Source organism: Danio rerio, chromosome 19 (assembly GCF_052040795.2).
Source record: "Danio rerio strain M-AB ecotype USA chromosome 19, GRCz13ab, whole genome shotgun sequence".
NCBI lineage: Eukaryota > Metazoa > Chordata > Actinopteri > Cypriniformes > Danionidae > Danio > Danio rerio.
Genome location: NC_141039.2, coordinates 28,439,398 through 28,464,128, shown reverse-complemented (window position 1 = coordinate 28,464,128; position 24,731 = coordinate 28,439,398). Strand labels below are relative to the sequence as shown.

The window sequence follows — 24,731 nt, the reverse complement described above, 5'->3', positions numbered from 1 at the left end:
GTGTTTTAAGTTAAGCGGTCTCTTTAAGAAGAAACAGTCAAAACAAAAAGTGATCTAATATCAATTGAAAATATCAAAAAGGTCAACGAAAAAGCAGAAATGGAGCTTCAATTTCATACAATTGTCACTTTCACATCAAAAATGAAACAGGAACACTTTCCAACTGCATTCATGTGTGTGAAGAGCTTTGACATTTGCCCTCGTCTTGGTTTTATCTCGCTTATCTGCCAGCAAAAAATGACTCCTGAGGTTATAAGGCCTCTAATGCACAAAACCGCCAGCGTGTTTCAAATGATAAGCACAAGGTCTCAAAGAAAACCTAAGAAATGCACACTTACTGCTGACATGGTGACATACTGTAGCGCTGACAGAAATCGCTGATGCTAAAAGGCGTTTTACTAAGGACGGATTTCTTTTTCTTTTCTGTTGTTTCGTCAGTTTGTTCTTTGATCGGTCGGTTTTGGGGGGGGGGGGGGGGGACTAAAGAAGAAAAGTTGACATTAAACAGTCACAATCCAGGCAGGAGGACTCTGGTTTGTTATTGACTTATCTTTTTATTGAGCCATTCTCTCTGTGGGAATGTTTTTCACCTTGACTAAGAGTCAGAGCACTTCCTGCTCAGCTGGAAAATGTAAGGACAGACAGTTCAATTACATTGCAGCGTGAAAGGCAGTTTCCATGAACGAAATTGTTAGTTACTGTATACAGTTTAAAAATAAACAAATAATTATTAATAACAGGATATTACAAATAATAATAATAATAATAATAATAATAATAATAATAAAATTTACAAACAACAAAATTTATAATAATGAAATTACAAACAAAGTTTACATTTAGAGATAATTTATTATGAGTGATAAACATTAGTGTTATAGAATGCTCTTTTGCCATTTATAATTAAATGCTAAAAACAAAACCCACTAAATTCATATATTAAAATCTATTCCATTGTAATTTACATAATTATAAAAGTGTTTTAAATTTTATTTTACATTTTTAATTTTAATCTAAAATAGTATATTATTATTATTATATTTAGATAAATTAAATGTTACAAGCTTGGCAAATATTATTGACTTATTAAATAAATAATTTTACAATCTTAGCAATTATTTTGTTTATTTTAATTAATATTAAACTTTACAATCTTAGCAAATATTATTAAGATTACTATTATTATTATTATTATTATTATTATTATATTTAGACAAATAATTTTACAATCTTTGCAAATATTATTATTACTTTATATAAATATGAAGTTTTATAATCTTAGCAATTATCAATATTATTATTATTAACAAAATATTTAATTGTACAATCTTAGGAATTCTTCTTATTATAATTATATTTAGACAAATAATTTTACAATCTTTGCAAATATTATTATTATTATTATTATATAAATTTTACAATCAATTATTATTATAATTATATTTAGATAAATAATTTTACAATCTTTGCAAATATTATATTATATAAATTTTATAATTAGCAATTATTACTATTATTATTATTATTATTATTATTATAGTAAAATAAATATTTAATTTCACAATCTTAGCAAATACTACTACTACTACTACTATTATCATTACGATTACAATATTTATATAAATATCATCATGAGTGTAAAAAGAGTGTATGGTTGTTTCCCAGGGATGGGTTGCAGCTGGAAGGACATCCGCTGAGTAAAACATGTAGTTTATTCCGCTGTGGCGACCCCAGGTTAATAAAGGGACTAAGCCAAATAAACAAAATTAATAAATAAATACACAATCTTAGCAATTATTATTATTATTATTATTAATAATAATAATTAGTAGCAGTAGTAGCATGTAAAATTGTCAAAAAGCAATTTAATAAAAATGTTTACAACTTCTATTCTTCACATTATAATTTACATCATAAAAATATTGTTTAGTATTTTCTATTATTAAAATGTTAAAGTTGCAAATGGCATGTCATTTAAAAATGATTTAATTCTTAATTACAATAACTTGCAGCATATTCATGATAATTATTTTAATCATGTTTGTGTGGTTGTTTCTGCATTACTCATGATTATGCAAAAACAAGACAAAAAATAAATAAAAAATACAAAGACATTTCCTGAACTGTATCAGCAGTTCATCTGTCCCTGTGCTTCACAAACCAGTTTAACAGCCTCATAAGTGAACTAGTCCTGAAAACCTCAATCTTCCTGCACTTTAATCAGCTCTGACCCTTTAGCTTTATACCCATCTGACCCAAAGCCCTTCAGTCCATTTATATCTACCATAAATTTCACAAGTCTCCCAAGAAGAGGTTTAGAGCCAAAACAGATCTGATGTTTACCCCCCAGCATGCCTATGTTCCAGACCAGCGCATGGGAACACCAAAAAAACACAGGCCTGGAGATATTCCTGCTCTGCACACAGGCGATGGCTCTTTAAGAAAATAAACACCGGCATATCAGTTCGCACAGTGCTGCCGACAAAAGCCCCGGGCCGATAAACATTGACTTTGGATGAAAAAAGGACACTAGACAAAAAAAAAAAAAAAAAAAAGAAATTGAGGTGGATTCATAAGGCAGACAAATAAACAAGAGCTGCCGCTTGACAAAGGGAGTCTGACGAGGCACTTCCCTGTTTGACATCAGACTCGTGTGATGAATTACCTGGCAGGCAAAACAAAGGCGTCTGATGGAGGAGGAGGGGGAGGAGGAGGCTGAGGTTACTAGCGGTCAAACTCCTGCTTCTCCTGGACAGAACATGAGTGCCGGTTCAGTCAGGATCATTACAGTGCTAATCTTAGCAACACGCAGCTGCTCGACGTCAACAGACACACGCCACACAATGTGATCTTTCACCATCTAATAGGCTGCTGCGAACATGGTTTATATGTGCCACCAGAGAGCACATTACAGTAGCCTGCTTTAAACTGCAGAATTGCGCAAGTTGAAGGGATAGTTCACTCAAATTTAAAATTTACTCATCTATTCACTCAAAGTCATTCTAAACCTTTTAGTTTCGTTCTTCTGTTGAACACAAAAGATGATTTTTGAAGGAAACTTTTCACGTTCATAGTAGAAAAAACACGAATTATGGATGTAAACGGATACAGGTCTCCAACATGTTTTAAAATATCTTCTATGGTGTTCAACAGAGGTAAAAGGCCGAGTAACTGACAGTTTTCATTTTTGGGATGAACCATGCCTTGCCATCAATGATGACATTTAGTAATGCTATGTAGATGTTGATAAAAATCTACTTGACGCAAATGTTCTTGTTAGCCATTCGAAAAAATAAAGATGATAAATCACGGTAAGTTTATGTATAACATCAGTCACATCACATCAGTGACTATTATTATTAACAAAAGAAGTGCGAGTGCAATTGAGGAGTTTTAAGAATTGAGTTCACCCAAAAATTTAAATAATCATTTATTCATCCTCCACTGAATCAGTTTTAGTTTCTTTTTCTGTTGAACGGAAAAAGGTTGACAGCAAAATGCTGGAAGAAAAAGTCATTGACTTCCATTGAATCTTTTTATTCTAACTATGGAGGTTTCTTTTTTATTTATTAACTTTTTTGTGCTGAGGTGCTTGTGGAAGAGATGGGTTTTCAGTTGCTGTTTGAATGATACTTGTGAATCTGCAGTCTGCATGGGACTGCAAATTAATTTTTAGAATATCTTGGATTTCCATATCTTGGTCAACAGAAAGACCTTGATAAAAGTTAGGACCACTTGAATGCAAGTAAATGAGAAAGGAAATGTTTGTTTTTATATGATCTCTTTAATGGCAAGGTAAGCTCCTTATTTGTGCGAGCAGCCATGTATATTGTATTTCTACAAGGTTATAGTATGCAATGGGGTAAATGCACACAGACTTTTAACTTCAACCAGCCAGCCAGGCTCAGTACTTTCAGTGAACAGTGTTTCCATTTTTAAATTACCACGTTTAAGGTTTGATTTCTTTAACAATCAGTGATCTTCACTGCCTGACATAAAATATAATGTCGGCCTCAAAAAGCACTGTGTTGGACTTCATTTCCCCCCGCCATGTCTTTAAAATATGATAGTTTATTTTATAATGTTTTCAATGGTGCTCACCTGCTGGTCCTGATGGCACCAGCAATTACACCAGGAGTGCCCAAACTCTGTCCTGGAGGACCGGTGTTCGGCATAGTTTAGCTCCAACTTCCTTCAACACACCTGTCTGAAAGTATCTAGTAAATCTAGTAAGAGCTTGATTAGCTGGTTCAGGTGTGTTTGATTGAGGTTGAAACTAAAAAATGCAGGACACCAACCCTCCAGGGCCAAGTTTGGGCCCTATAACTAAATAAATGCTTAAGTCTTTTTAATGAAATGTATTGTAATTACATTACAACATCGAAGCTGTAAAAGATTTGATGTAAAAGAACTCTATGAAATTCACAACGGTCAAATTAAACTTTCACTAGATGTTTATCATTCTGAAAAACACTAGGTGTGCATACAGCCCATTTTACAGAGGAATGGTGGATTCAGAATTTAATTAATTAATTAATTTATTTATTTATTTATTTATTTGTTTGTTTAAGTTGTGCGCTACAATATGACAAGCCTCTTGTACGGTGTGCTGCATCATGATCATGCATCAGAGTCCGTTTATACAAATAAACACAAATCTTTAAAGAGCCCATATTATGGGTTTTTGAAAATTCCCCTCCATGTAGTGTGTAACACAGCTCTAAGTGAAGCGAAGTATCCAGCTAAGGCTTAAATCTGTAAGAATACAGTGTTTAAAACGGTTGATTCATCTATAAAAGAGTCGACTCATAGTGCTTCAAACGAGTCGCCTTGATACCGACTCATTAGGTGTTTCGCCATGACGTACGAACGAAACCAAGTTATTCACGTGCACGCGCAAACCCGGGAGATTTCAAACCTGAGGCCCCGCCCTCTGACGCAGAAACCCAGACACACACCCACAAACACACGCACACCCACAAACACACGCACACAAACATGCCGGTCGATTGAAGTCACACTGCAGATGGATATATTGAGTCTCTACCCAAAGATGAAACCTCAGCATTATAACCAAGCAGTTGGAAACTTCTGGAAGCTACATGCTACAAAGAATACTTCATCTGAGTTTGTTAAAGGAAGGATCAGTAAAGAGTAACTGATGGACGTCAGGATGGGTTTCTTCCATTTCTCAAGTGTAAGTACGTGCGGTTAAAGTTGTTGCCTCGTTTACTCTTGCTTGCAAATGTATTTAGTTGTGATTTGTTACTTGTAACCGCGTGTACTGTATCAGGTTAACTGGATATTTGATCTTATCGCGTGCAAAGTCACGTTAAAAACGCGACGCGTGCTGTTTGTTTATGGAGCTCCGTGCTAGAGTTCTGCTCCCGCGATTTATTCGGAAATTTATTCCCGCGCCGCAGAAATCTGGCGCGGGGACAGCCGCGGGAATAAATTTCCGAATAAATCGCGGGAGCGGTCGGTAACGGGTTTAATTTGGGACGGGAGCGGGCTGTCTAGCAATATCACGGATATTGCTATGCGAATTAGAAAGAGAGAGTCTGCGTGGTGCTTGTGTGTGTGTTAGTGCGCACGCGCGCGTATGAGAGAGAGAGAGAGAGAGAGAGAGAGAGAGAGAGAGAGAGAGAGAGAGAGAGAGAGAGAGAGAGAGAGAGAGAGAGAGAGAGAGAGAGAGAGAGAGAGAGAGAGAGAGAGAGAGAGAGAGAGAGAGAGAGAGAGAGAGAGAGAGAGAGAGAGAGAGAGAGAGAGAGAGAGAGAGAGAGAGAGAGAGAGAGAGAGAGAGAGAGAGAGAGAGAGAGAGAGAGAGAGAGAGAGAGAGAGAGAGAGAGAGAGAGAGAGAGAGAGAGAGAGAGAGCCCTGAGCGAGAGGGCTCGCAGAGCATTCTATGCCATAAAATCACGCTTTGGCCAATTACAGTTACCAACTAAAACATGGATTAAATTATATCACGCTATTATCAAACCTATATTACTATATGGGAGTGAAATTTGGGCACCAGTATTAAAATTAGAAAATTGGAATAAAAGTTTAATTGAACGAACACAATTAGAATTTGCTAAAAGCATATTACATATTCACAGAAACACGTCTAACATTGCCTGCAGGGCTGAACTGGGTTTATACCCGCTAAATTTGGAGATTCAGAAACGAGCTGTTCAGTTCTGGCTGCACCTGCATCAGTCGGACCCCCAGTCTGTCCAATATAAAGCCCTTCTGGCTAATGAAAAACCTACAGTGTCTCATCCTCTAAACACACTGGTATCTGAGCTACTGGAAAAAACACAAACCGAACCCGTCCCCAAACAAAACCTTCACAAACAAATTGACAAAACATTAAAATATAACTATGATGAAAAACTGAAAACTGAATTCAACCTCCAGACTAAACTTAAATGTTATTCGGCCCTAAATAGAACCACACAGTTGGCAAATTATTTATCATTAAAACAATTAAAAGAAAAGCACATTCTTTCTAAATATCGCCTCTGTGATCATGACCTAGAAATAGAAAAAGGCAGACATAAAAAATCCTGGACTCCTAAGGAAAAGAGAATATGTAAACAGTGTGACACAAACCAAATAGAGGATGAGACACACTTCCTTCTGTTCTGCCCCAAATACAGCACGACTAGAGAAATATTTTTCCCCCAATTTGAAACATTGATCAGTTCATTTTTTAATTTAAATGACTCAGAAAAACTTTACCATATACTCGGAGAGGACGAATTGACATTTGAACTGGCTGCAAAATATGTATACACTCTACACACCATAAGAAACGGTTAATGTAAATTTGTGTCTTATTTAAATAATTTAAACTTTTTACTATTATTATTATTATATTTATCAAATGTATTGTTTTTTTTTGTGTCATTATATCTTATTTGTATTACTATTAATTATTATTTTCAATGGTTTTAATATGTTTCATATTTGAAATGCTTTGGCAATACTGTATTTAATGTCATGCCAATAAAGCAACTTGAACTGAACTGAGAGAGAGAGAGAGAGAGAGAGAGAGAGAGAGAGAGAGAGAGAGCGAACGAACGAACGACAGCTTGGCTGTCTGGACTGTATACTGGGTGATTTTTGGTTGTGTTCTCCGCTCTAGCGGGACCGGGCGCGGCGGGCAGAAAACGGAGCGGGTTCTCAGGCTAAAACCTGGCGGGTGCGGGCGGAAGCGGGAGCGTTGTCATCCGGAGGTGTGTGTGTGTTTTTGTGTGTGTGTGTGGTATGGCGAGTACACGACTGTCTCCTTCGTTCGGTTATCCGTGGCACTATCCACTCGCCATAGTGTGGCAGCTAAAATCCACGTCTATACTAGAGCGTGTATGAACTGTGATTACTTTTTAAATTGCTGATTAGCTGTTGGCCATTTCCCTCTCTGACTGAAGGCAGTCGACCAATCGCGACAGACTGTCATCGGTCCAATCAGCGCAGATTAGCTCCGCGCTAAGGAGGGGTTTGGGAACAAATGAATCACTGGACGATTCATACAGGAGTCGCTGGGATAATTAGCTAAAAATAAATGCAGATTATAAGACCATGAAAGTGTTTTTTGACCTTGCATGCATATTAGACTGTTGTTGGAGACCCTTACAACCAGGATATGACCCTATTTCATGTATAATATGGGCTCTTTAAGGAATGATAATTTCACTTTTACTTAAGCTAGATGACCTGTAAATGCAAAATATAAATTTAATGAATAAAAATAAATGTATATCCTCCCGGCCCCCAATTTGCTAAATTTTCCATTTCTGAATTGACAAACCCACATCCTGAGTGTTAAGACATTTGCGACACATTACAAGTTGGCAAAATAACATGTTTCCATTAGTCATATCTTAATTAAATTACTTTTCCACTAGTCATCTTTAATAAAATGTCATTTCCATTTGCACAATTTAAAGTGTAATAAACATTAAGCTAATGATTTGACCAGTTAATAGGGGGAATTATTGCAAAGTAAAAAAACAAATAAACATAATATATATATATATATATATATATATATATATATATATATATATATATATATATATATATATATATATATATATATATATAGGGATGTAACGGTATCAGAATTTCACGGTACGGTAATACCTCGGTATGAATGTCACGGTACGGTATTTATTGAATCATTTACAGGAAAAAAAAAAACTTTTGAAAATACTCCCAAAAAAGTGCCAAAAGTGTCAATGACATACAAATTAGCCATCTATCTGTTAGCTTTGAAACAGGAACTTCAATTTTAATAACAAAAAATTATTAAACCATGTAAAAAAATAAAGTTTCAATTTAGTATTGTTAAAAACTCATCACATTCAACATTTAATCACTAACTTAGATAGAGATGGGTTTAAAGGAAAATTATCATATAACTATAATCTGGTAAAAGCTGGTATCTCTGAGTATTTACAATGTCCCCTGCAACAGAAAAAACCCCTCTCATTTGGGACTGAGGATTCTGGGACAAGAGAGATATGACTTGGCCCATGTTGACAGCAGTGGGGTAACGTTGTGCATTGTCTTTCCCCCACTTGAGAGGACAAACCATGAGTGAGATAGAGATCTCTTTGCGGTACAAGTCAATGTCTGCATCAATCTGAACAGTGTGCTGTGTTTCTGCAGTCCCCATGACTGTTATTAGTCGTATTCCCCAACTTGCAGGCACGTGCACACATAGGGCTCAACCTGTGCAGTGCACATGCCCTTTTTAGTCTTGGATAGAAAATGCCCTTCCAAAACGATCAAAAGTGCCCCCGCGACGCGACACAACCTCCGTCCAGTCCAGCCCTTCAGTAGGCGCGCGATAACACCTCTCTTGAGTATGCGCGCTCAACCCCCCCTCGGCGCTTTACAATACGCGCGCCACAACACAGCTGATCAGAACGCGACAACACCCACTTTAGGTTTGATCATTTCCATCTTTTTTTCATCTCCGCTACTAGCAGCACACTCCATTTCCGCATTACTGGATCTGTAGCGACAACAGACCGCAAAGGATTATGGCCACGCCGGGGCTGATGGGAAATGAAGTTCCAGCTACCTCCCGTTCGCTTCATTCGCCTGAGCAAATTTTCTCAGAAGACCTATAGTTTTACCGAGTCATGCGACTTCGGTAATATCGAAAAAATGTAATATTGCGGTATGACGGTATTTACAATACCGTTACATCCCTAATATATATATATATATATATATATATATATATATATATATATATATATATATATATAGTATGACATAAAATATTGATAGCTCCTTAAAATCCCCATCTTAATTGTACTCAAAGGTCCCCGTTTCCAAATGCACTTTAGCACACTTTTTTTTTTTTTTTTTTAAATCTTTGTAATATATTATACTATTATTATTATTCTAGAATTTCTATGTTAAGCTGCTTTGGCACAATCTACATTGTAAAAAACATTAATTGAATTATTCTTTAAAACTTATTTTAGGGTGTTAGCTAACATATTAAACATTACACACAGTACTTGGTATTGAACAACAAACAACAATTTAGAGTTAACTACAGCTCTAAAGGTGTCTTTTTAAAGCAAGCATGAAGTCAATAATTCACAAGAGAAAGACACTGTAAGCTGAGAGCAGTTGAAAGCTGCAGGTTGTGGCGAAATACTATCATAATAATGGGGATGAAGGGGGTCCGGGGGGGGCGCAGGTGCATCTCACTCAACACCTGTTCCAGTCAATTCAAAGCCTCTTCAGATAAGCAAAAGTGAATACTGTGCAAAAGGTCAAGAGTTTGTGTCATAAAAACAAACGTCTGTCTATCCTTCTTGAGCAATGCAATTAAAGTAGAGCACAGAGTACACTTTTCTTTTAACTAAACATTGAAGTCTTGAGTATGTAAACTGCCTGTAAATAAATCCTCACCCCCATTATACTGGTGTTTACCATATTATATTTTAAATCAAGAAGCACTGGCACACCTGAAAATATCATCATATCAAAACATTAACATCAACCTAAAAGATATAGACAGTTTGCCCCCATGTATCCATCCATCCATCCATCCATCTTTTTTTTATTTGCCAAAAAAAAAGACCAACAAAAGAATCACTTCACACAGTAGAAACGTTTGATCATTTAGCTGGAAGAATTCAATTAAAAATGCCTGCACCCTTCTGCTGACGAGAAATGGGTCATGCCATGATATCTGAAAGAGTGTGAGCTTTGCGAAGGAGGGTGTTTGTTTTCGTTTTTGAGGTTTTGGCTTCAGAGGCAGTGCACTTTCTGCAGAATTTCCCCAGATACTTGGCTGAAAAGTGAATCTTATGACAGGCAACAGGGAAATAATCAGAATTATAGAGTTCAGGAAGTTTATGGTGCCGTCAAATCGGCAAATAGTTGGTTTGGGAGACATTAAGGTTTATAGAAAGTATGAAGCTTGGCAAGATAGTAAGTTTAATGAAACGTGCACACAAAGATAAAAAAAAAAAAGTTTAAAAATTAAGGTTAATTGCAATTTCATAAACAAATCATAGAAAATACTAAAATAAATGTTACTGTCAAATTAGTTTATATATTTTAATGTATCATTTATGCTGTCATTTAAATAATATTACACTGAATAGTTTTGTAAAAAATAACTACTTTTGTACTAAACTAATTATAAAAAAAAATAATAATAAAAAAGTATGAAAGCCAAAACAAATAAAACAAAAATTGCAAGTTCTCATGCAGAAATAATTAAAATATTTAACGAATTTAATTTATTTTTTTTGCTTGCATTTTGGTCTAAGTAGATTTTACATGCAGGTTTTTGTTTTCATTAAAAGGCCAAAAACATTAAGCTTTAAAAAATTGGCATTATTTATTCAAGTCCTGTTGCTGCTACACCTTTCAGGATTCTGGCCACTACTTTTGTTTTTATCGATTCTTCTCTTTACTAATTGTTTTCTCTTCTCAGTTTCAAGCATGGACGTTGTGGGGGGCCAGATGTTTGGGGGTCTGCAGCAAAAAGAACAAAACATTCCTCTGAAATGAAACGAGAAGCTTCTGCCTGGAGACAACAACAAAGAGGCCAATCCACACAGGAGCTTCATTCTTTTCAGGCGCCCTCAGAAACAATGTGGTTTCAGAGTTAGTCAAATAACATTGCTGTGAGCGGTGTGGCGGAGGTTACTGGCAGTCAACGAACTTTAGTAAACCCAGCCGGCAGCTCATGCATCACAGGTAAACACCTCCTCGCCAACCCACAAAGTGTTAATCATCATTTGCAAAAACACAAGTATTCAGATGAAGATGGAATCAAAAATGAGGAATCAACTAAAAAGACCTGTTTGGTGAGCAAACACCTGTGGGAAGTGATGATCTGCATTAGTTTTTGAAAATGGATAAAGCCCTAGGCTAGAAAAACTAAAATTAAACAGAGCCAACATGATTCCTAAGCTAAACAAAAGGTGTAGGTTACTATAGTTCATTCAGAAAGGTGGTTACACCTGTTTGGCTGTTTTTGGAGTGTGTGTAATTTATAAACCCAGCAAAACCGCTAGCGTTAAACACACAGTAAAAAAAGAAAGAAAAAGAAAAATAGAAAAAAACTGCATGCAATTAAAGTTATCCAGTGAAAATTTTACACCAATGATTCACTGCTCTTAAATAAATGCAAATTAAACTGATCATTTAGTAATCTAGCACTGACTTAGAAATAAGAGGACGAAAATGTCAAAAACAAATATGCAAAGGTTGTTCGCAGAGTTGACAAAGCAAAGAATGTGTCATGATAGAGAGAGCCTTTTGATTTTGTTTGTTACTTATTTTTATATACATTTCAACTCGAGGCATGGGTTGCTATAAGATTCTAACTGAATGATAATCTTGGATAAAAAGATCAATGCCTGACAGTATTGTGATTATTGTTCTAAACCAGGGGTGTCAAACTCAATTCCTGGAGGGCTGAAGCCCTGCACAGTTTAGTTCCAACCCTGCTCCAACACTCACCTGTAGGTTTCAAACAAGCCTGAAGGACTCAATTAGTTTGATCAGGTGTGTTTAATTAGGGTTTTAACTAAACTGTGCAGAGCTGCGGCCCTTTTGGAACCGAGTTTGACACCCGTGCTCTAAACTATGTTCTTTAAAATAAATAAATAAAAATAAAAATTCTCTAACACAATATTTTAATTTGAGAATAATTTGAGGGGCTAATTAATTATAGGCAATAATTTGAATGACTCATTGACTTCTGATGTCTATATTAGTCAAAAACACTGCTAAAACGGCATCTTTTGATATCTTTTCTGCTGGATTCTGTTGGCATAAATAAATAACGTGCACAAAGTAGCAGAAAAGCGGTTTTAAAACCTTGACTAAAACCAAGATATACCTTGAAAACTGTTATCATTCCATGCCTAATTACAAGTTTTAAACTAGTTAGATTTCTTACAAAAAAAGTAAACAAATGATAATAAATAGTGAAAAGTACACCAAGCTAAACACATGGTAGAATTAAATGCATCATTTAAATGTATCAAAACAGCAGAGATGATTCAGTCACACAAAAACTAAAGTGATGCATTTCTGATGCCTGTATTACCAACATCCCAACTATGACTTAAAAACAAAAAACAATCAGGGCTGTGCTTTTTATGGTCCCATTTTGCGATATCCTGTTTAGTTTTAGGCCAATTTTGTCTTTGGTCTGTTACATTTAGGTTTCAAAGTTACCTTGTAAGTAGAACAAGACCCTTGGTCTGGTCTGCAAGTTTAGTGCTCTACTTTTATTAAATACCAGCATTTGGTTGAAACAAACCACACTAAGAGTAACTGCACCAGAACTGCAAGTGTGAAAACACCCTTTGAAACATGCATGCATTGCATTATGTGAATTGAAGTGATTAATAAATAGCGCGCACACACACGACCCAAGTTTAAACTTGATTTCTACAATCACTTTTTCACTATTGATCTTATTCTTCGCGTTTGAGCGGGTGCATTTGAATCTCTTTGGCTTGAGACTTCCTGTCTCATTCACTTCCATTCATTTTTAGACATTAAAAATGGCTTATCCTGCTTGATGTTGCAAAGTGATATTTTCTTTATTATATTATTCTGCTTTGTCATATTGCCATGCCAACACTTGTTTGTAGAGCAAAGAGTTTGACCATTTTCTGCCGTTTATTATTCCTAGTCATTTCTCCCATCTGCAACTGAATCAGAAGTTCTAAAGCGATCGCAAAAATAGAATAAGGTCAATACTGCTTTATATTCTGAGTGACACTGTCTATTTGTAAGATTATTTACAAGTAACAAAAAAAAAAGACTTTGCAAAACACTTTTGCAGTGTTCTTCTTTAACATTTGTCATGTTGACAACACCGCTCAACATTTCAATGCATGTTAGCTACATTTCTGACAGCCAGTTTGTTTTTGTGTATCTTCAAGAGCATCTTGAGCGTCACAGTCTCCCTGCAGTAAGGAGGTAATCAGGAGCTTACTGGGATTGCTGGTGACCTTATTGTCAGGATTGGACATGGGGTGAGAGTGGCTAGAGGTTGCCTGTTCAAGCTCACGTTGACCCCGAATAGCACCCGCGCTCCAGTTCCTGCTGACAACACCCAGGGCCCTGACTGTGAAGATAACAAGACCTGAGATCACAGCGACATGTTTTGCATATTTGCAGGCGTAAAGAAAACCAGTGGTGTAACACATTCGAGAGAGTGCACTGAAGAGGATGTTCTCGTGTTTCCAAACAGCCAGAGTACGAGAATGTGCATGGCTTAATCTTATAAACATTATTCACTGCTCTTCCCAAGGGCCGAGGCTAAACCAGTGCACTGATTAACGTTTAAAAGAGCCCTTCTCTTATTTAAAAGTGCATTGCGCCTCTGCTAATGGCGCTGGCCCTCTGTGGATCAACAGGATCATTCAGTCCTGATGAGAATGCTAAACACTCAAGCCCTCCAAAACAATACGGGCATCTTTACACAAGCCTGGCACGCATAGTTTGCCATAAAGGCCAGCTAAAGCATAATCGAGAGCATGCAATGATTGCTGAGAGCCTGCTCACTAATGACCTTACTTCTCTCCATAGCACAGCAAACGCTAGCTGTGAATAGCCAAAAATCAACTATTTTTCGGACTAAAATGGCCTCCAAGATGAGTTAATGAGGCTTAGCAAGGTACTATTGAGAGTCCTGCACAATTTATGCCATGTCAGTGAATGGTGCCACATCTATTGATTTTAATGCTGCGGTGCAGGGATGCTGATGAAAAACTCAAAGGATGGTGACATTTTTCTCTGAATTGGATAAAGCATCTAGAATTGCCTCAAAGTGTTAAAAAACAAACAAAACCTGTTCCCTAATATTTGTCTTAACTCAAATGTGAACGACGCCTCTGATTACGTGTACTGAAAATGGAGCAGGGCAGATTAAGAGATGCGTTTTTTGGGGGGTGGGAGGGGAATGTGGTTGGGAAAAGAGGTGGGGCAGCTCTGATCCTCAAAGGATCCAATAATGCTGTAAGCAGGATTAGGCCCCTCAAGGCCAGTGGTTATCTTTAACTCTGCCTCGTTTGAGGATTTTCCTCAGCCCATAATTAAAACAGAAAACATAGATGTCCACGCACAGTCATTTGTGCGGAATCCTCATTGCGGTTCTAGTAAACATTTCTTCTATCTGGCGAACATCCACCAGCACTCTCCTCAGAGGAAGGATAAAGATCTATTTTTGGAGGATGCACTTATACTAATGAAAATGAGAAACTGTCATAATAAATGGAGTACAGAAGCTAGCTTTTCCATTTGGGCTGCTCTAGGGCTTATATAAGAGGCTCTTCGGCATTCAGAGGCCTGTTCTGTGCATCTTATATAACAGAATAGGCAGAGATAGAAAGGAAGCAGAGAAACCGTGAAAGCCTGAGCAGAGTTCTAGCCCTGGACAGGAGTTGAGGTGAAGCAGGGTTAGGTGCAGAGCCCTTTCTCATTCTAACATTTCCAACTCAGAAACCCATCAATGAACACAGAATATTTTGCCTTTTGTTATCGGCTAAGGATATTATGTCTATTTTAAGGTCATCCTCTTATAAAAAGGCATTATAGTAAAATATTTAATTTAGTCTCAAATTGGTATCACAGACCACTTGTATTTTAGCCTCCAACCACCTTGCTTTGATATGATCTATATTTATTCCATAATTAAGCATTTTCTGATAGGTTTTCTACCTTTTTAGATTTCTAGTTTGGCTCAAATGATCCACATCACAGAAGTAAAATTGGATAATAAATTAATTAAAAAATGTCAACTTTAAAAGGGATAGTTAATCCATAAAACGAAAAATTTATTAACTATCAAAAAAAAAGTGAAAAGCGATTTCAAACTTTGAGTTTCTAAAGAGGATATTTTAAAAAGCAAATACGTTTTTTTTTAATGTGCATTTTGGAATTTCCATCAACAGTTTTTTTGAGCATAACTACTAGTGGTAACTGGTTTCCGTATTTCTTCAGAACATCTTTAGTGTTCAACAGAAACTCAAACAGGTTTGCAACAACTGAAGAGCGAATAAAAATTAGGTGAACATCCCTTTAATAGAGTTAAATTTTAAATAACATAACATGTTTAAAAATAAATAATGATAATAAAAAAATGTATACACCAAGCTTGTATTAACATTTCTATACAGTAGAAGGTTTTTTTTGTAACTTCCAACACAAGCTGAACTATCATTACTTGTGGCTGCTCCTAACACGCATATGTGCTTATTAGCTCACTTTCAGTCGTACATCACCACATTGATAGTCTAAAGAAACTTTATGGGATGATTTACTCGTTTCTAAAATAGCTTCACAAAATGAAAGCTAATTATAGAGTTCTAGCACAAACAATTCACTCAAACATCATTTCTGAGGGGAAGACCATGTGGCTTCAGGCTGCGTTTGTAGGAGTGCGTGGTGAACATGCCATAGCTCACTGGTCGATGTGATGAGCAGAGGAACGCAGTGTCGAAGTAGGGCAGAGGTCATTGCACAAACAACAAGGTTAGAGAACATGACCCTTGTAGCTGTAGGCTGGGCCGCATCATGCATGCATGTGCGCGCGCGCGCACACACACACACACACACACACACACAAATCTACAACAGTGCCAAAGAGTGAACAAAGGACTGTTTTCATGCAACAGCAGCCTGTGTTATACTCAGAAATGCCAGGCAGCCATCTACATTCTGCCATGGGCGTCACTTTCTCCACTCAGTCCATTTAGTCTTGTATAGTTTACTTTGACAAACAAAAGAGAGGAACTACATGAAAGCATTTATATGGTTTGGTTTACATTGACAATCAAAAGAAAGAAGTTTGTATTATGCATCAATTAGAAGAACGCACAAACATTACAATTGACTAATGTGAAAAGTTGAAAATGTTTATTTAAAATCTTTAATATATCTGAATATATTCAAAATAAAACTGAAAAAAAGCACAAAAATAATTTGTTAAATAATTGATCAACACCATAATGTACAGTACCACCAACTATTGAAAAGAAAGATTTTATCTGAATTATACTTTTACAAATTATAAAATTATGCTTAATAAAAATGGGTGGTGGTATCCAAAAGCCATATACCAGTTAATATATTTTAAAAAAAGCTATACAAAGAACAGGTGTTTCAAAGATGGCTGCCGAGTAAAAGGACTTGCCTTAAACTAAAGAGACTGTGTATACATAATTTGGGTTTACACATCCATTAAAACTGTATAAAAAGTTTTTGTATATGGTTCAGATTCCCATCACATGGCCTTACTAAATTATTAATGCAAATTAATAAAAAAAAATTAAAATTAAAAATTATAGCAAGGCTGCATTATTATTTAATAAATTACCATACTACAGGTAGAATGTGAAATGAATACATCCATAAACATTACTAAGAAAAAGGGCAGTGAGTAAATTCAGTGTGCGCTAAGCAAAATGCTAATATTCCATTTTGAATACCTCCAGCTCTTTCCATACACGAGGCACAATGATGATCTTCATTGTTATTCAATGTGCATCTCATTTCCTCTACCAAATTTTTAGATCTCAGCCCGAATCAAAGCTGTGCTCTCACTTGGAAAAACAAAAAGTCTTAACCCCCGCCATCTCGGATTTTCCTAACACGTCAGCCTTCACACTTTCACACACTGTAAGCTGTTTTCATGCCCATTTGGAAGGCAGTCCAGGGTGCCTTAACAGCTTGAACGATAATATATGTGGCGGCTACAGGGGTGTAACGACCCTCCACAATGAATCAAAAAGCCACCCGCAACACATCTTGAAATTTTTAATTACCAGTCCAAGTTGCTCCCACCTCAAGAAAAAAAAAAATCCTTATTCACCATCTGTTAGTGACCCCTACTAATCTTCCGCAGGTCACCAGAAGTCCATAGAGGGAAAAAAACTCTAATCCTTAGAAAAGGGCAAGTAACCAGGAAACGGAAGCAAGTGTACATGCACAAACTGCCCTGCCAGAGACACTCTCATTTTATGCAAACGAACCCAGCAGAGATTGGAGCGCACTGAATGCTGGGCTCCAAAACGGACCGGATATCAAATAACAGCACACAGTAGATATCGGAGAAGAGACTTCACTGTAGAAGTAGCAAGCAGCAAGTACACACGTACTGTAAAGGCACGCACAACCTGAAGCTAATGATAATAAATGACTTGAAGAGACTACAACATTTTACAGGGGGCATGAGTCTACATTTGCACAACAATGTAGTCAAAAACTGAAAAATGTTTACATATACCAAAAATACGCAAGAAATGTCACTCATATAGTCTTGAATGGGGAAAAGCGTAACAGTCATATGGTGAATGAAACCCCACCTACTACTACAGAAGCCAATCATCGATCGCTATAGGCTGACAATTCTCAGAGAGAAAAGCTCAGACCAGACGTGTTTTCATGACAGTTTATGTGGTCAACAAACACACTGGAATCTCAGCGAATACTTACTGCATACTGTTTGAGAGGCGTTTCAAAGATGGCTGCTGAGTGAATTTACTTGACTTAGAGACTTTGTGTACACTATGCTTTCAAAACGGATTTGGGTTTACACATCCACGAAAACTGCCAAGAACGATGTACTATGCATGCCAGGACACTAGTTGGCACTGTGACCTTGTTAGTAAAGAGTACCTGTGTGTATTTCAAATTTGTTATGCATTTAGGAGTCTTTACCAAGTTTAGACTCTTTGCTGAAAGTTTTAGCAAACTCGATATGGGTTTTTTCACCCTTGCCTTTAAAATTGACACATTTACGGATCTATAACTTTCTATGGATTAATTTAATGGGTGTTTAAATAGAAATTATAATGGTGCAGTTTTTCAAAACATGCACTTGGAAAGCAATTTTATCAATTATGCATTTCAGTCGGCAATATTCCATTGTCATTTAAACAAACAGGCAAAATGCCTTTAAATAAACCATTTTTAGCTGAAACAGCTACCATATAAACAACCCCTAATAGGTCAACAATATGAAACCAAGCTGGTCAAATACATTTCTCAACTACACCTGATAGTAGTCAAAAATGTGCAAGCTCAAACGTTTCTGCTCCAAATTACACTAGTAATTAGACTTAATATTAACTAGTAATTGGAGTGCCAAAAACCTGCTGTAAAGAAGCGCAAGAGAGAGTGGAAATACACGAGTCAAGGGAAAATGAAAAACAAAACTTAGCACCTGTCTGTATGTTTCTGTGTTAGAAATGAGCTTTTGCGAGGGCAGCGTTCTGACAGAAAGAGTTCATTTACATGACAAGCATTGTAACGACGCAGTCAAATTATCTGCAGACTCTGTCTGGGGAGTAAGCTGATGGCTGGAGTGCTTCAAAACCTTCCACTAATGGCTTCATTTTGTTTTTAAATTACAGACCTCAATAAAACATTTTCCTTTCACAATTTACGAGAAAAAAAAAAACATATACATTTAAAATGTCAGAGAATTAGTGAAATTGCACAAATTCTACCAAAAACTTTATGGCATATTTTCCCGGACCACAGACAATAATTAACTACGGTACAATGCACAGTACATTTCATTGACTGTAAACATACTAGTTACAGTCTGGCACTGCCAATAAAGGAACACAGGCCAACACAAAACAATAAAACACACCTTACAAAGCCACAGGACAGGTTAAAACAAGTCTAACCTTATTAGTAAACAAACATAGCCATCCACTTTTCAGTGATTTAAAAGTAATTTATACCTTAATATCCATATTCATCAATATTGTGAACTATTACTTCAATATTATTATAGTTCAAGTTGAAGTAATTTTATTTGTAGTTTTTATTGTACCGTTTAAAAAACATTCTATTAATTTCATAGTTTGTAATTGGTAATTGCTGCCTGCTTTTTTTTTTTTCAAGGAAGGAGAAGCATTCCAAATGACACAAAGGGGAGTAAATAACACAAACTATTATTCTTGGAAAAACTGCCTAATGTATGTAACATTTAATGCATTGGAAATTTGCACTGCTGTAACTATCATTTTAAAACAACGGTTGGGGATATGTTCACAAATGCAGCAACAAGAGCTTGAATTGCATCTTTGTATCCTTTGCACTGTGCTCCACATTTGTCTCAGACAAAGAAAAGTAACAGAACTCCAGAGTCAGAGTGAATAAAGACGCATGAGGTGGTGGTGACTCCGCCAGCTCAGTCTCTGTGGGCAGGAGCCTTTGAGCAGGGGATCGCATTTCCTGCTGCCGCTCATCGCACAACGACCTACAGTAACCCACAGGGAGCAGGGTTACTACAGGGCAAACCACTGTACTTTACAGACTACCGTGCGCTTGCTGCTTTGCTACCAGAGACGCATGACTTCAGCCAAAAGAACAGTAGTTGAGAAAACCAGTGTTGCTAAATCAATATTTAATATGTAACTTGCCCTAGATTTTTTGTGCTTATAGCAGGCTCCAGAAAACGAGATGCAGCACAAGTCGGGCATTGAATCCACATTAGATACAGTGAATGGCAGAAAAATGGCTTTGCTTCCACTGATCTCACACTAAATATTCATACACCCACATGCGCAGTGGCTTTTCTTCCTGTTGCTCTTCTTCTGAAACCTTTTCTGTTCTGAAGCGGAAGTTCAAAACAATCTCTACCCACAGAGAATGATGAAATGTTCTCAACTTCCTCAAACAAGATCTAATTTTATGAATGTTTGTTGTGTTTTTGAGTGTACGTACCTCGTCTGCTCCTGCAGAATAAGATGAGGCTCCACAAAGAACTTTACTCGGAGCCGCAGTCTGCAGGGCGTGAGATTGTCCATCTGCTGGGAGATTCTGTTCCTCAGGTTCAGCCACAGGTTTTCTCCTTTACTGCCAGAGAACTGCAGCCCAAAGTAATCCACTTCTATAATTCCCAACTTCCGACATACCTGTTTACAAGAATTAACAAGGAAAAAAAAAACAAAAAAAAAAACAAACATTTTTTGCATTGTTAAAGTCTCCAAAACTCAAGAGTATGATTTTTTTTTAAAATGAAATATTACAGTAAGATAAATTTATGATTAACTCTGATAAATTACACATACGTGCACATGTTCTATATTAATATGCTCTTGTAAGAAAGAAAAAGAAAACTTGAAACTCTACTCTGATTATGTTTTAATTGGGAATAGTTTGTATTAACCTTTCGCCACTGAGATTTACCAATATATATATATATATATATATATATATATATATATATATATATATATATATATATATAAAAACAATGCACCGTAAAACCCAAAAAGTTAAGATAACTCAAACCGTTTGAGGAAATCAATTGCAACAAACCATTTAAGTTCAAAAACTAATCTACATGAGTACAGTGAACTTAATCCATTTGAGTAAATAAAGCAATTCAAGCATAGTAAAACCCAATAAATGAAGAGAACTCAAACCAACAGGGTACTGTCAAACCAAATGAGTTAAGGCAACTCAAACAGTGAGGAAGCCGATTGCTACAAACTATCAGAGTTTAAAAAGTAACTTATACGAGTACTGTGAACTTACTCCAATTTAAGTTGAAGTAATGAGTCATTTAATTAACCCATCACCAGGGCCAGACATAATCTGCAGAAATTGTTTTTGCTATTTCTGCAGAGAATTTTGTAAAAAAATCTATGGATTTATGCAGAATTATTTTGGGCGCATCATTACTAAACTTAATATGACAAAAACAATAGCTTTAACTTTAATGTTTAGAATGCAAATCCATCTAGATCCACTTAATTGGTAAACAAAGCAAGTCTCCTATACAATAGATCTACAAAAAAAAATTATATATATATATATATATATATATATATATATATATATATATATATATATATATATATATATATATATATATATATATATATATATATATATATATATATATATATATATATATATATAAATATAAAAAATAAATAACTTTACAAACTGTATTGTAAATAAATCATGTGAACAGTTTCATATTAGACAATATTACTAAAATGAATTTAAAAACTGAATAAATATCAATTTACACACATTTACACAAGTAAATAAATAGACTCCACGACGGGCCAAAAATCTGCGTGCACAGATTACGTGTGGGCCTACTCATTATCTTCAACAGAGTTAAAATTTTTTTCAAACGAATAGACTTAACTTTTAATAAATTGAGTAAACTTCAGATTTCAGAAATGAATAAACTTCAGACTTTTGGGTTTTACAGTGTATGTTGTTGTTTCAGGTTCCCCATTCACTTTTAAACTTTACCTCAGATAGCTGCATAGTTATTTGACATGTTAATTATGAGCTAACAATCTAGCCATACTAGCAATAAAAATAACATTTCACTCAGAAATTGTGGAATTGCTAAAATTTTCTATCTAAATTTAAAAAATATATAGGCATGAATACCAAGTAAAAGTCAGCTATCTTTCAACAACAAAAAATACATTTGTGAAATTAATTACGACAGAATTGCAATTACCGCTATGAATTAAACTTTAAAAATATGAAAAATGATGAGCATTTTTATTTATTAAATTATGTTTTCCTTTTTTATAAAGGCCACACTAATAGTATTTATTTTAATTATAACTTTAATATACTTGGGACAAAGTTTAGCAAACAAAATATACAAATCATACGTTTAATTTAAATCAATATATATTCCACATCAAACAAACGCATTTTTTTTTATGCTGCACATGTTTGACACTGCAATGTATGGCAAACAACGCAAAAGCTGGGTTTTATAATCTGGGTTTAAAAATAGCACAAACTCTCTTAATTGTGAAACAATTCTTTATGGTTAAAAACTGCTGTTTAGCATGATGATAATCCTGTATGAGGAGTGTAAAAAAACAGCAGATTATAAATTCTACTAAACAGCTTTTGTATGCCACAGTATGATTTTTTTTTTGCAACATAAGAAATCAGGACATTTATCTCAATAACAGGTTTGTAGTACAACAACATATTCACAAGGTCATTTCAATAAGGTTTAATTGTGCAGTTCATTGAAATAAATAAAATATTGCTGATTATTTCTTTATGAGCCTTAGGAGATTATTCCCCCTTCAGAATATCAGTTACATAACAGAGTTCAGAAAAAAATCCCTGTTAAAGGGAACATTTAAACTGCCCTGGGATTAAATATCGCTTTAAAGCATGCTTCTACGAACACAAACTTTAAGTCAACGGCATCACATTCTGACTTTAGCAAACTACATTAAATGATTCAAACTTGAGCCTCGTTGTATATCACATTTGCTCTGCAAATTAGATTTGTTGCTTTCTAAATTGTTTGATTGAAATGCTTGAGTTGAGCGTACAATTAAAACAACTTAAGATACCTTCTTAAAACATTTGTTACAAGCAAAGAGGTGTTAAAAAGCTTAAATTTTTTCATATTTGTTCGAGAGGAGCAGTACCTCGATGCACGCGACAAACATTTGCTGCTAAAGCAAATGAACTTTAGTAACCTCGAGGATGCCATCACACATGCACACTATTGTTCGGGAATACCCCAAACATCGTTCTCTTTCTAAAATATGAACGAAAACGTTTCAAGAACACACTTGTGTCTTGAATTATGATGCAAACTTTATTATTTTTTTTGTTTATTGTTTTTTCGCAGCAACATTAGTAGGCTAACACATTATATTTGGTCGTTTGATATATTGAATAAACATCATAGACTTAAGAGACGCAAGCACTCAAAAATGCTTTGCATGTTAAATGTTATTCGCCATTTTTGCCTAAATAAACGCATGGCATTAAAGATATAAACAGAATGATGCTGATATTAAGTTTCCATGTGTGACTCGAACTCATTCATTCCGCGCTCAGGCTACATCTCTTTGTCAACATTTGTTTATATGCCATTTTAAGCAATGCAAAATAGCTATGATGGACATTTTAGACCAGTTTACAAATAACCATCACATAAATTTCACATTGAGACTTTCATTCATGCTCTCACCTTATTCAGACAGTCTTCTCCGTTCGCCTTCGCGTCTACTTCAATCTCCATCACCACCGCGTCCGGTCGAGTTACATGGCAGAGCATTTTGGAGAGGTGTTTCGTCTTTGGTCTACCAGTCCTGTACGAAAAACACTACAAACCGCTCTCAGTGTTGTCTTCTTTTAACACCCTACATCAGCCCTCGCTCACTTTCCTCAATCCTTCTGTTTTCTCTCAGTCTGAAGCTCAAGGCTTCCTGCTCCTATATAAAAGCGGCGCTGTTCAGGCCCCGCCCACTCCCACCACAGCCAATCACACGAGGTGCTTCGATCATTCAGCGAGCGCTCTGACAGCAACAGAAACCCTGCCATGTTCACTTAGTAGTGAACACTGTAGTCGCCACCAGCGTCCCCTACAGGTGCGCTGTATGAAGATGCTTGAGGTGATTTTATTTAGACAACCTTACATAACAAACTTGGTGACATAAATACCAAAACTATACTATTTACATGTAGCCTACCTAATATTTACATATATAACAAATCATCACAAAGCCATGAAATGAAACCTTCAAATGACCTACAAATGCATATTTAGGCCTACTGAAATGTAAAAAAAAAATCACATAAAATGTATAATATCACATAAATCAAGTTTCTAACACAACAAAATAAGACATAATATTTTGTTATTTTTTTTATTATATCTGTTACATCTTTTGCTACACTTTGAATTAAACATTAAAAATATGTTATTGTTTTTGTTAATTGCTTTCTTTTTGTTACTCAGGGCAAAAAGTTTGCACAAACATCAATAACAAAAATCAAATACATAAATTAATATTTGTAATACAACTCCATAATAAAAAAATAACATAAATCATATAAAAATTATATAAATCATCATACATTTGTGGGCGAGGCAGTGGCGCAGTAGGTAGTGCTGTCACCTCACAGCAAGAATGTCGCTGGGTTGCTGGTTTAAACCTCGGCTCAGTTGGCGTTTCTGTGTGGAGTTTGCATGTTTTCCCTGCCATCGCATGGGTTTGCTCCGGTTTCCCCCACAGTCCAAAGACATGCGGAACAGGTGAATTGGGTAAGCTACTGTAAATTGTCCGTAGTGTATGAGTGTGTGTGTGAATGTGTGTGTAGATGTTTCCCAGAGATGGGTTGCGTCTGGAAGGGCATCCGCTGCGTAAAAACTTGCTGGATAAGCTGGTGGTTCATTCCGCTGTGGCGACCCCTGATTA

General features: G+C 35.8%; 1 protein-coding gene across 1 annotated transcript in view; it reads right to left on the bottom strand.

The window, feature by feature from the left end:
* Window positions 1–23,722, bottom strand: part of mylipa (myosin regulatory light chain interacting protein a) — a 38,326-nt gene extending 14,604 nt beyond the window's left edge. Inside the window, exons 1-2 of the mRNA NM_199983.2 lie at window positions 23,501–23,722; window positions 20,236–20,426 (exon numbers count right to left, since the gene is read on the bottom strand). Of these exons, the coding sequence (NP_956277.2) occupies window positions 20,236–20,426; window positions 23,501–23,587 (278 nt within the window). The 5' untranslated portion in view covers window positions 23,588–23,722. The remainder of the gene's footprint in view (window positions 1–20,235; window positions 20,427–23,500) is intronic.
* Window positions 23,723–24,731: the final 1,009 nt, after the last annotated feature.